Consider the following 13,405-nt stretch of genomic DNA (forward strand, 5'->3'; position numbering starts at 1 on the left):
CTGTCCCAAACGTTGCAAGAGGTGAAGGGGGACATAGCGAAACTACAGGACTGGACCCATGCAGCGGAAAGCACCATACAAGAGGTTGCAGAGGACACAAGGAAGATTGACAAGTTGGTAGAGCAATTAGCAAGGGTCACGCAGAATCTCGAGACCCAGAGCGAAGACCTTGAAAACTGCTCGAGAAGATCTAACATCAGAATAAAAGGCCTTGCTGAGGCAGTGGTGGACAAGAATCTATGCACAATGGTGCAGCAAGTGTTTGCAGACCTGCTGGAGGTGGAAGACTGGTCGGGGATAGATCTGGACCACATACACAGAGTGGGGCCAAAGAGGGGAGAGTGACGGGCAAGACCCAAAGATGTAGTGGTGGCCTTACACAAGTACGGGCAGAAGGAGGAGGTGCTGGAGGCTGCCAGGAGGGCCAGATCAATCAGCTACAATGGCTTGAAACTTCAGCTATTCCAGGACCTAGCCCAGACCACCCTGGTGAAGTGTAGGATGATGGGCACGGTGGTGCGTGCCCTAATGCGGGCAGTCAGTCTATAAATGAACCTTTCCCATTGGACTACTTTTCGAATGGGAAGGGAAACTTCACTGGGTCACCACCTACGAGGAAGGTATGAGGGTCCTGAAGATTTGAGGATGAAGGGTCACCAAGGCAAGAACAAAGACCGGTAAGAGAACTTCTCAAGAGGAAAACATGGGAGTGGATGAAGGTTTTCGACAAAGTGCTCCAAAAACAGGGCCCAAGGGGCCTCATTAAAAAAAACCTGATGAGGGGACAGAAGTGGAAGGTGCCCAAACACTCATCGAAACAGGAGCCCCACGCTGAGGGAAAAGGGAGTTACAGGAAGGAATGCTGTATCCGCCTGGGGGAGGTAATTGGGGTAAAGGTACCGTGGGGGGAGGTGGGTGGCACAGGATGTCTTGGTTTATATACATGGTCTAGGGGCACCCACACAGGTTTACTTTGGGTTGTTACAAGGGCTCAATTCCAGAGATGGAGGGTCGGGGGAGACTTTTGCCAAAGGTCAAATAATATTGGTAGGTGACTAATCTGGCATGGGACACAAGAGAAGACCGGAGCGCAATGGTGTTCCACAACCAGGGTGTGTCATCTGCCTGCTTGAAGGAACACATGGCCCAACTGGTGTTGGTAGATGGCTGGAGGGAACTGAGGATGGGGACATACACATTGTATTCCCATATTCATAGATGCTTAAGGATAGATTACACCTGGATTTTGAGGTCAATATTGGATAGGGTCGCGAGGATGGGGATGGAGCTAGAAGTAATCGCCCTGTCAGACCATGCACCCATAACGATTACCTTAAATATGGGGCAGAACGAGCGAGGCCTATGGCAGAGGCAATTCCCTAGCCACATCCTTTAGGATGGAGTCCCACGTGAGGACAAAGAATAAAGTCTTGGATTACTTTTTAATTTCCCAACAGAGGGTGTACGCAACCAGTGGGTGTGGGACACAGTTAAGGTTACATTGAGGGGGGAGCTCATCGCGATGAACTGCCAGAGGGACAAACAGTTAGGTATCTTACAGAAGGAATTGGAAGCTAAACTTATACAAATAATGTCTCAATTGATAAATAACACAGGGAGTATGCTGGAAAGGGAATACGGCTAATTAGATGTTTTGCAGACTAGAGTTGCAGAGCGTTCACTGTTCTACCACCAACAGAGGTATTGCCCAAGGCCAATAAGGCAGAGCGCCTGTTAGCGAGGTGGATTAGGGAAAAAAAAGACGCGTTGAGGACAGTCCTCAAAATAAAGACGGGGCGGGGGGGCTCTTACCCAAATAGATGGATCCCGACCAGTCAGATTTATTAGGCATAGACAGACCTCGGGAGGGTCATGTGTTCTTACTGTTGAAAATGGCAGTAAAATAAAAAAATATTTTTCAACAGTACGCTGTTACTATGCTGCCCTCACCAGCCAAAAGCTGCCTGGTCCAGCACCAACAAACAAACTCTTTGACTCAACATTCACTCGCTTATTCACCCACAGCAATCACTCACTCATTGCATGAGAGGATCAGAAGTGACCTTCCCATAAATTTTATATCCCCTGCACTGGTTCCAAATAGGTACATGGAAATGCCCCCCAAACCCCTGTGTTTTTAAAATGCACCTCTTTTGAAAATCAGGATTTACTTGAAAATGCCCAGAACCTCTTTTCCACTCGCTGCCTTGCACAGCTGTGCGTTTGGTGGGAAAGGAGCACCTCAATGTGCACAACTATGATGCACACATTTAAACGTCCTTTATGCACGGGTCACCTTTTACGCGCAAGTGAAGTGAATAAGCATCCCATCAGTTGCACCCAACACGTTTTGAAAATTGCTTCCGAGAGTGTGGTTCGAGGTGTCAGAGGGCAATTAGGAATGGGAAAGGACACAATGAAAGGCAAGGGTGCATGGGGGCTTTACTGTTTCTGCAGTCATTAATCCCAGACTTGCTAATGAGCAGGTATATTAGCTCCAGAGCAGATACTGTGACTGGAATCATTAGCCCCAGAGGACGTAGGTACTGTGCATGCCATCAATGTCGCAGAGCAGGTATTGTGTCTGTAGCTATAAGCCCCATGGCAATGCATTCTGTCATATGTAACGCATAAGCAGGTACTGTATCAAACGTCATTAGTTCCAGGGCAGGTACGGTGTATGGAATCGGTATCCCAGATTCGGTACGGTGTCAGTAATTTTTGCCCCAGGGCAGGTATTGCCAGGTGTAGCTGATGAGAAGGTACGTACTGTATGGGAAGTCATTAGCTCCAGAGCAGGTATAGTGTCTGCACTCATGCGCTTCAGCCAAAGGACATTAGCGCTAGAGAAGGTGTCTGCTGCTATTCACCGGGGTGAAGCCATTAGACTGAGAACAGACACTGTGCCCAGTTATTATCCACATAAGGGTCATTAGACCCAGAGAAAGTACCGGACCTGCAGCCATTTGGCCCGGGGAATTATTACTTTTGGAGTAGGAAATGCAATATGTGCAAGTATTATTATAGAATACCTGCGCCGGCTAATATAGAATCACTTACACCAGAGCAGGGTCTGTATAGCGGCTGCACAGCAGTTACTGCCTCTGCAAGCATTCCGGAGCCTGAACTGCACCGTAACTGAGCTTCGGGGCAGCTACCGCGTCTACAACACCAACAGGCTGTGTAATTTCCCAACCAAAGGTTTAGAAATTCACGTACTTACAATTTTTAATTTCCAAATCTGATGAGTACAATACAACGAATTACAGCTTCAGCCTCGTACTTAAATCAACGTGCATTTCCAGAGATTGCAAAAGGGACTCCTCTTACAAATATAACAAAGGGGTAAGAATGATCTGAGTTAACGGATGCTAAAAAAAAAACATGCATATACAATTCATTACAAGAGCTGGATCTCATGCACTCACCCACTGGTGCCCGGAAACTGAAAAGGAGCGTTTGGTAAAGGAGGACTTTTGTTGCTTTCATTATCAATTGAAACACACAGTTAAAGTCCCTATGAGGCCCGATAGCATTTTGTGTTTGTTTAAAACTTTGCCGACTAAATCTTAAAATGCCTTTAAGGCGTCATGACGTATGACCGTTTACACGTAGCAGGGCATGTTGAGGAAATTACAGGGCAGATGTGTTTTTTTTTACAAACCAGGCTGCCAGCAAGTCGGATTTATTGTTTGCGTAAGCGTCCTTTCATGAAGTTTCTTTGCTATGATTTCTGTCACTTTACTGCCTTATGAGGTAAGGGGTTCTGAATTGAAATTGCAGGGAGATGTGCTTAACTTTACCGCACAATGCTGCCAGGCAGTCCATTGAACTGTACCCAGTGCCTTAAGTGGCACTACAAATCGAGCCGGGGCCCATCGAGGGGGCGTGGCCTAACAACGGGGGTCTTGATGGGCCGTTAGGCCACGCCCCCTTGACGAGCCCCGGCTCAATGGGCTACTCGCACCCCTGCCAGGCAGGCTTTTGTAGAGATTAGCACCCTCTCCCCTACTGGGGAGAGGATGCTGATCTCTGCATTTATTTTGTATAGGCTTGCCTGGCAGGGGACAGCGCCTCGCCTATTCAGCCTTAATGGTGGTGCTGCCCCTCGCCAGCTGGGGAGGGGCAGCGTCACCATTAAGGCTGAAAGGGTGAGGCCACTGGAAGCAGAGGCCTTTTTCCTAAAGACTTAAACTCCCGAGAATCCGCGGGAGCTTCAGTATTTAGAAAGCAAGGCCTCTGCTTCCAGCGGCCTCACGTTTTCTCCATAATGGTGGCGCCGGCCCACGTGCATCCCTTGATTAAAGGGATGCCTCGCAGGTGCGGCGCCACCATTATGAATGAAAGGCATTTTTTTCTGAAGCCCGAAGCTCTCGCACACGAGCGAGAGCTTCAGGCTGTAGAAAAAAATGCTTTTTCCTGTAGTGGCCGGGGCTGACAGGGGAGATTAGTGGGCCCCGGCAGGGCCCCGCCTCAAAACGAAATTTCGGAGACTGCCGGGGCCCAGCCCCGGCAGGCCCCGGCCCACTTAAAGCCCTGACTGTACCGGCCATAGTCTGTCTGTACCACAAGTTGACTTTCTCGATTTCCCTCCTTGCATTTCTTTCACAGTTTGTCTGTGCACGACATAGTTTCTTCATTTCCCCGTGTTGGCTCACTTACTAGATGCCTGCATGTTCATGTATACATTTGAACATGCAGACTCCTACCTAGTCTTGCCAGCAAGATAACAATTAAGTATTTTGCCTTAACACTAGCCATACTGTAGACCAGAGAACTTGGCCACAGGGTGAGAAGAGGCAAGCGGGGGGCTGCTTCACCATAATGCTTGTGCCCCTGCGTCCCCACCGTGGGGCTACAGGGGGAGGAGGTGAGCGGGAACTGAAGCCACACATTGCCGGTCTTGTATGATATCCAGCTCCCCCACGGCAAATTGCTGGGCTCACGCAATTGCCGTGGGGGAACCGGATATCATACAACACCGGTCCCCCTGCTTTGGCTGCCCCTCTGCCTTGTCACGCCTCGTCACCCCTCTGGTCCATGGGCCAGCTCTTGCATGGTCCGAGATCTGGCATCAGATGTTTGGCCGGATCTCTGGAAACGGCCTGCCTCAGCCCTGAACAGGCTTTACCAAGTTCCCAGCTTTGCTGAGGGAAGCTGGGGGCTCAGTGGCCTAATCTTCGCTGTGCTCATTTCCCCAGCCATCACTGGCACACATGTGTTTGCTCATCCTGTTTCTTTCTTCTGTCCTGAAAGGGACACCACAGGAATTAATGGGCCATGAACATCACTGGGTTGGTGCCGGGGTGGCATCACTGTTGAAAGCAGGCATTCTACATGCTGGGTACGTTGTTGTCCAAATGTGCATTTTGCACATTCATTGGAAAAAAGTAATTTCCAAACCCAAAAATGGTGCTGAAACTTGCATTCACTAGTTTTCTTCGAAATGTTTTATTTTTTGTCAGAGCACCACACCAATACTCTGTAATTTGTGTGCTCCTTGCTTTGTGTTTCATCACAAATCATATTTATAAAGATGTTATATGCTTGTCAAGCTGGTTAATCACAAATAAATGCTTCTGATATGCTGACAGCAGTTATTAGGAAATTGAACTGTGGGTTCATGGGTGCCAACTTTTGAGTTTCACTACAGGGGCAGAGGCAGTAATACCCCCACCTCCCCCCTGAATATAAGCAACCCATTGCCCAGCCCCACTCATCCCCTGGCCAAACACATTTTATAGCACCTCCTTTTTTATAGGGAATTGTAAAAAGTGATATGATTAACATGTTTTGCATATATAACATCTCAGCAATGGTGTGTCAACCTGCTGAGCTATCCCGGTAGTCATCTACTATAGAGCGAGTTTATGCATCTCTTGAAGTACTAAAAATCACTGCACTATCTTTGCATGTGGTGTTTGCCCTTGTAACTCTTTTTTGGGAGGAATTTTTCATTTTTGAAAACTTGAAACGTTTTTTTAAAATTAACGTGACATAGTGTTTGCAATGTTTTCACAGATTCGTGCTCCTTTTTGAGATGGATCGTTTCCTAGTGGCCAAAGATGGTAGGAATCTCAAACAAAAAGCAGGAGAGGTGAAAACGGACAAAAGAAATGCAAACACATGGAAATATGATGACTCTTTTTTTTGGGTTCACATGGATCGCAGTTGCTGGAAAAGTAAAGCCCCTCTGTGTGGTTTGTGATGCTACATTAGCAAATGACAGCCTGAAGCCAACAAAATGAAGGCAATGTTTGGAACCAAAACATGTCAATTTAGCTAAAAAGACCAGGTGTTACTTTGAATGGCAGCTGCAATGCATAAAAAAGCAAAAAGACACTGTTAAAAATGTGGCCTCAATACCGGCAAATGCTTTGAATGCTTCTTACCACATTGCATACTATCTGGGTGAAAACAAAAAGCCTTTTACAGATGCTGACAAAGTAATTCTGCCAACAGTTTTCGCTGTCAAACGGGTAATGCTTGGTGACGGCGCAGCAATGAAATGCAAAAGTATCCCTATGTCTGACACCACAATTTGCTGTCGCATCACTGACCTGTCCTCTGGTATCAGTACAGATTTGATATTGCGCTTGAAACACAGTTTGCCATACAGTTGGATGAGGCCACTGACATTTCAAAATAAGCCAATTTGATTGCTTATGTGAGGTACTGCCATGGAAAAGAAATATTGGAAGATTCATTATTTTGTAAACCAATTCAGGGCAGAGCAACTGCATCTGAACTCTTTGACATTGTTAACAACTTCCTAAGTTCCCACTGACTAAAGTGGGAGGTGTGTGTTTGTATTTGCACGGATGGTGCTCCTTCAATGTGTGGTGCCTGAGCTGGGTTAAAAGCAAAAGTGTTGGCAGTAGCTCCACATATTGTGTGGACACATTCCATGATACACCGGGAAGCTTTGGCTGTGCGCAATATGGGGAATGAACTCACAGAGGTGCTGACTTTTGTTGTAAAGATGGTACACTTTTATTAAGATGCACCTCACAAGAGCCTGTCTATTTGCCACATTATGTGCATAAATGGGAGCTGAACATGATGCTTTGTTGTTACACACGGAGGTAAGGTGGCTATCCAGGGGAAAGGTTTTAAATCACATTTATGTACTCAGGAACAAAGTGAGACACTTTCTCCTGGGTTTAGACCAGACAAAAGCAGAGCCTCTGTGTGATTCACCCTTGCTTGTACTGTTAGCTTACCTTGGTGAGATCTTTTGAAAAGCTACATTTTCTAAACCTCTCACTGCAAGGCTCAGAAACCACATAATTTGCTACAAATGCAAAAATATCAGCATTCAAGAAGAAGTTGGAGTTTTGGAGGAGGAGGGTTGATGTCAGCATTACCGATGCGCTTCCATTATTAGCAGATGCTCTTGAGGAGATATGATCTTTCATTTGTTGCTGAACTAATGGGAAACCATTTAAATGCTCTCTGAACCAGTCTAAAAGTACTCTCCAGAGGACAAATGTAACGTCAGTGACTGTGTGGTTCAGCCTTTCCTAGCAGACCTAGGGGCCCACCTCCCAATACACCTCCAGGAGGAACCTAAGGAGCTTCAAAGTTAACGCCTACTGGAGAGCTAATTAAAAAAATTGTTTTTGTCTGGATTTTGGCAAAATGTGTCTGCAGAGATTTCAACTTTATATTAATGTGCAGTCAATGTACGGTTACCTTTCAGCACCTCGTGCCATTGCTAGATCCTCAGCACTTGCAGCCCTAAAGACTAAATATCGATCAAAGCTGGAGGAGGAAGAAAACCTGTGGTTAGCTATTGCAAACATTGAACCCCATATTGGCAGGCCGGCTGCTGAAAGACAGGCCCACCCTTAACACTAGTTCTCCAATATGCCAATGTCCAACTTGCAAGCGACAGCTGACATCATTGATAATAACCTCAACGTTTTTTTTTTTTCAGGGGTCTCGGGGCTCAAAAGGTCTAAAGAACACTGCTGTAGAATGACTATCTTGTTATAAAGAACATTTTCTTTTTTTTTTAAAGTGAAAAACCTAATTGCTGTCTTGCTGGCACTGTCATATGTTAACATATATTTTGATTGCTAGTTTGGAAGAGCACTCAGACCCTCTCTGGTCCCTATGTGACTTTGCACTTGTGGGCTTGAACGGCGGAAGCTTAATGTGCTAAGCAATCCTTCTTTGCAAAATCCCCTTTTTACTTTTTAAAGTGGTCCAATATCCACATGCTTGCGGTGCCCTTGTGTGCAACGTTGATATGCGTATGGTGCATATACAATTCATACACATGACCACACCTTCAGTGGGTATTAGCGATCATTCCAGTGCTTTACTGTGAAGGAAAGAGTCACACGGGCCTGGAGATACTCAAGATTTGACTCCGTCATCTGCTTAAGAACATTGCAGTGTCGCGTAGCCCTTGTGAGAATGTGTCCATCATATATTCAGGGCACTGTTGCGCTATGCTTGTAATTTTCAATAAGTTGCCCAGACAGCTGCATGCCGGGGCAAAGATGCCCACCGGCATAATTTCCCTTGTGTGAGGATTGTTGATGTGTGGCATGTGGGAAGCGTGTGCGACTTTCGCAGCGTCTTTAATATTGCTTCATTCTGAAGCAGGGTGCCAAGGAGCACAGTTTTGTTTTTCTGCCATGAAGGCTGGCCACGTTTTGAAGTGTGTGGCAGACTGTTTGAGCCGCTGTGTGGTACAGCATGCGCTGCCCACACCGCCAGGTGTAGTCTCAGGCCAGGGATGGTTGAAATGCCCTGATGAATGCGCTCTTTGATTCCTGCTTCAGGTGGCGCAGGGTGATTTGGGCTTGGATGAACAATCACAGTGAATTTGCTTTTACTTTACAAAAGCTCCAAATTAGATTTGCTGTTGTGTTTCTGCGCACAGAGAATAGTTGCAGATACTGGCGATCCAAGCTCTCAATAAGAAGGAAGAAAACAGGCTTCTCTAACCAACAGTGGACAGATGCCACCCATCTATTTATTTCTCTTAAACATTGCTTGCGGCCTGATCATTGCTTTCACTTAAGTCATTGAACACCAGCCAACTAAAAAACGTAAAAACCCAAAACACCACTTTCTAAGTGGCATCCAATTATTGTCCAGCAACTGAAAGAGATTTGCATTAAATGAGAGCCTCGCCCCCCGCACCTCTTTCCACCTTGTTCAAGCTGGGGCAGATTGTTTACAGTATATGCATCAGTTTGAGATTTGTGTAATGTGAAAAGTGTACAGGACAAGTACTCTGTTCTCAAGTTAAGTTCAAGGTCAGAGCACCCCTTAAGAGGTTCTGTAAAGCTGGCGCCCATACAAAGTGAACGGTCTGGCATTCAAAGACTGTCATTTTGTATTGTAATGCTTTTGAATATTATTTTTTCATTGGTGGAAGTTACGAATGCTATACCCGTTAGGCAGAGCTGTTGTATTGCTTTTACAGCATTTATTATAGAACATATAGAGAGCTTGGTTACCCCAGTTTATTTTCCATTGCCTTTTCAGTTCACAGTATGGTGAAGTTGTGCCAGCTTTTGGGCGCAGGGGACAGTGTTCTAATTCCCTCCACGACTCGGGCTGTCCTACATATACGTTTAATTTATGTTCAACACTTTGGTGAAATCACTACATGATTTAGTAAATAGAAATGTAAGTTTCAGGGACGCTGACAGATTACTGCATGCTCTATTTATACTTATGTCCCATTTTCTGTATAGGTTGATGAGTTTCCTGGAGGGTTTTTACTGCACGTTTTTGTTGTTTCCAAGCATTGCACCTCAGCAGTTAAATGAAAATAGTATGCCTGTAAACCTTATAAGTTATTTATTGAATGATTGCCAGGGCTTGTTATGATCACTGTCAATAAATTGGAAAGATCTTTTTTGACCATTCTTTATGATGATCTGGGGTGAATGCTTTTTATGATGATGGTTAGGAGCCATGTAGACACTTTTTTTGTGTTTTTTTTTGTGTTTCTAATGATGGGACCAGTTCCTTCTTGTTCGATGTTGTAGAGCTTCAAGCTATTTTCCTGCTGTTCTGGATTTTTCAGCAACCTTGTTTAACAGAGGACTGGTGTGTTAGCAGGCGTTTTCTGACCTAGGCATAAAATGAGTGCTATTAATTGCTTTGCTATGTGAGTGGGAGGTCACTTTATTCCCTTAAGGCAGTGATCTTCAAACCTTTTTATGCTGAGCCGCTCCCCACCCCATGAGTAAAAATATAGTTCCAGGCTCCCCGCAAGCCCCACATGGTCATATTTTCTATTAAATGCTTAGATTTCCTTTTAAAAACGGTCACCATAATCCTGTTTTAAAGGGCTTTGCATCCCCTAGTTTGAAGACCCCTGCCTTAAGGCACACTAGCCATTCAGAGGCCCCCTTTTCATGGGTGGGGCAATGCCTTCCCTTTTCCTTTCTGGTTCCACCCAATGATTGTTCTGCTGATCAGTCAAGTGGGGTATAAATGCTCCTACTGTCTGCCCCTCTCTGGCTTTAATGCTGCTGCTGCTCCAGTGCCCCCACAATATTGCACATGAATAGGACCATGCCTTCCTCAGATCGGTGCACTCAACCCTCTAAGTAATAATTTGCTTATCTAACTGTATCAGGCCGTGGCGCATGTGTGAAAAAACATGTTTATGCAACATTTACCCATGGCTTGGTTGACTTTTTTGCAGGATGTTTCTACTGCTCATGGGCGCTGCACTATTTCAGCCATAGTTCATAATTTATTGGACAGTAGTGATGCTTATTGGGGTGGAGGGGCTTCTGTTGACCCTCTGGAGGATAGTGCCTGGCTCATAGTAGCAAAGGCCTGTCTGCTAAGGTGTAATATTTACTTTTATTAACCCAGTAAAGATCACTTTGGTTATGGGTTCTGTCCCTGCATATCCTCCCATTTCCGGTTCCTATAATTTCCTGTACATGTTGCTGTCCGCAAGCTCGGACTCTAAGGTTGATATTTACATTTAAGAAACTGAAACGGGTGCGTGTCTTTCAACGGATCCACACAAAATGACTGCAGCATTTTAGGTACAAGAGCTCTGCAGTGAAGAACATATTGCCTCTGCAGAACACCCACATTTAATTTTATTAGTGGGCAGCTGGAACTAGTTGAAGCCACAATGGGTGAAAGTCTTGGAGGAAGTTAACAAGCTCCAAGATACACTTCACCCACAAATAGGGACACTTCAGGCAGGAACGTCCATAGCAAGCCCACTATAAATCAATGGTTTTGAGCACAGATAAGTTTCACAAATACTTGGAGCATACTTAATGTACTTTTTTCTTTCTTCTTTTAGGCAATAATTCAAATCATGGCACTATGTGCTTTTTGTTTGACTCTGACAATTCTCTGTGTATTTGAAAGCATGGGGAATTTGAGCCATTGGCATTTCCCGGTGAAGTTAATTATAAATGGCTGATAGAGGGTCTTGATGAAAGTAGAAGAGAATGCATGAAGAAAAAGATTTGAAAGCAGTAGTGCATTTCCAGTCAGCCGGTAAGCAATGCATTTGTTTTTGTTCATCTATTTGATATATGTGGGAGGAGGGTACATCTGATGTCCCTACGCGGGGGCATTCTGTTTTTTTCACACATACAGATGAGTGCTGCACAATGCCCTTAGAGCATCTCTATATCCTCTAGAATAATTCTCTAAAGTATAGAGGGCTTACATGCTTTCTCTTATGTTATTGGGCATTTGTTGAGCGCCTTTTACCATAGGTATGATCTCAAAGTGCTATGAGTTGAACACCCTCACAAACCATAGTCCAGGTCAGAGTATGTGTGCAGCTAGACCGAGTTGTGGGTAGCTGCATGGGGAGGGAGAGAAAGTGCCAAGGAGCGCAAGAATAAGTCAAAATGAAACCAAGGGGATTGATGGGGTTGCGCTTAAGGGGAGTCACCCCAGTGTACAGCTTAAGCAAAAAGTCTGTTGTGTTGATAGTCACATTTTGAAGTTATAACTTGTCTTTTTCATACCCGCAGCCAAGAAACAGTGTATTAAGACAGAGAACATTTGAAGAAATAATGAACACCCATTGTGGTGATACAGAGGGACTAATTCAGGCTTTAAAAAGAAAGACACAGGAGGAAAAGCAGCTACTGGTGGAATCTGGCAATCAGGGAAGTGCCGGTAGAGTGTTGTGTGAACTACAAGAAGACGATGCAGTGAAAAAAACCTAAAGAAAACAAAGATAATTCTATTGTAAAAGCTGATAGGTGGAAACCGACTATTCCAAAACATTGTAATGGTTTAACATTGTAATGGTTGTATACAGTTAGTTTTCCCAGCTTTTGTGACCCTAAGTCTCTTGGCAAGGACGGCTAGTGTTCTTCATTCCCCTACATTCCTTCCTCAGGACCCTGCTCCTGTTTCTTCACCTAGACAATTGAAAGACACAGCAATACATTGGCAGATGTCTCAGTGTAATGTTGCAGTTCCCAAAGAAATAGCTGCGCAGCAACTACAAAATATTGGACTATTAATTAACAGTCACTTGTCTGCTAGAAAGGTTTTGTCGGTCAGAACTAATTTGACAAGCTCACCACGTCTTCTGAACAGTGTGTCCCTGTTAGAGTGTGACGGTCATGCCAGTTTAGACAGTGAAGTGACACCTACATATTCTACCTGCTTAATCATTCAGAGTACGGTCTTAAAAAACAATTGAATTGGAACATTCCCTTAACCGAGTTTGGTTGCTACTTCAGTTCGCACTACTAATCAACAACGGAATATAGAACAATGGTCATCTTTAATAAATTGTCCCAAAGTTACTGTGGTGAAACCATACACCTGTATAAATTCAGTGTTTATGGAACAAGACATGAGTATTGCTGTTTGAGTCATCAACTGGAACGTGTGTGTGGGTGTGTGTAGCTTGCATACTGCTGTGTGATTCTGAAGATGCAAGTGTTCTTGTGTGTAGAACTACATAGTTGATCTGGTGAATTTGTAGGTTGGTGCCAACTTGTAAATGATACATGTTTTTGTGCTATTGGGTATTGTCTATGATTTCTGGTGGGGTTAGCGAATGTTTTCTTAGGTGTGGTGAATGGTCGAACTAATTCTTAGCTGCTCGTAGTGATAGTGCGTGAAGTGACTGTCGGCAGTCTATCATGCAGGTAGACCTTTAACAGATTCTGTTTAGGTCACTGAAAGTGTGTATTTTAGTGCAGTAATTTGTAATTGTGGGAGTTTATTGGGTATGATGCCATGTTAGTTAGAGGTAAGAACTGAAATGGAGTTTACTGATTGGTTCGTGACATTATGGGGTGGATTTGTAGTTTTGTACACTAAATCGTCGAACTTGGTTAACAGCATTTGATTGCTCTAGCATAGAAGGCAAAGATGGAAAGTGACAGCTGCAAATCCCCTTGAGGTTTTCCAGTACACTATC

General features: G+C 44.7%; 1 protein-coding gene and 1 long non-coding RNA gene across 5 annotated transcripts in view; one reads left to right on the forward strand and one right to left on the reverse strand.

Annotated features, from left to right (window-relative positions):
- Positions 1-3,536, reverse strand: part of ALDH18A1 (aldehyde dehydrogenase 18 family member A1) — a 1,219,662-nt gene extending 1,216,126 nt beyond the window's left edge. For both annotated transcript variants that reach the window (XM_069611512.1, XM_069611511.1), the window contains exon 1: positions 3,429-3,536. In XM_069611512.1, coding sequence (XP_069467613.1) covers positions 3,429-3,489 — 61 coding nt within the window. In that variant the 5' untranslated portion in view covers positions 3,490-3,536. The remainder of the gene's footprint in view (positions 1-3,428) is intronic.
- Positions 3,537-3,615: 79 nt separating this feature from the next.
- On the forward strand, positions 3,616-12,798 carry LOC138473030 (uncharacterized). 3 transcript variants are annotated; one of them, XR_011268715.1, is made up of 4 exons: positions 3,635-3,756; positions 6,022-6,068; positions 11,306-11,505; positions 11,994-12,798. It is a non-coding gene; the product is annotated as an uncharacterized lncRNA (long non-coding RNA). The 3 variants fall into 3 exon arrangements; XR_011268713.1 differs by lacking the exon at positions 6,022-6,068 and having other exon boundaries at positions 3,616-3,696; XR_011268714.1 differs by lacking the exon at positions 6,022-6,068 and having other exon boundaries at positions 3,629-3,756.
- Positions 12,799-13,405: the final 607 nt, after the last annotated feature.

This window comes from Ambystoma mexicanum, chromosome 8, assembly GCF_040938575.1.
Source record: "Ambystoma mexicanum isolate Mex_15411 chromosome 8, UKY_AmexF1_1, whole genome shotgun sequence".
Classification (NCBI taxonomy): domain Eukaryota; kingdom Metazoa; phylum Chordata; class Amphibia; order Caudata; family Ambystomatidae; genus Ambystoma; species Ambystoma mexicanum.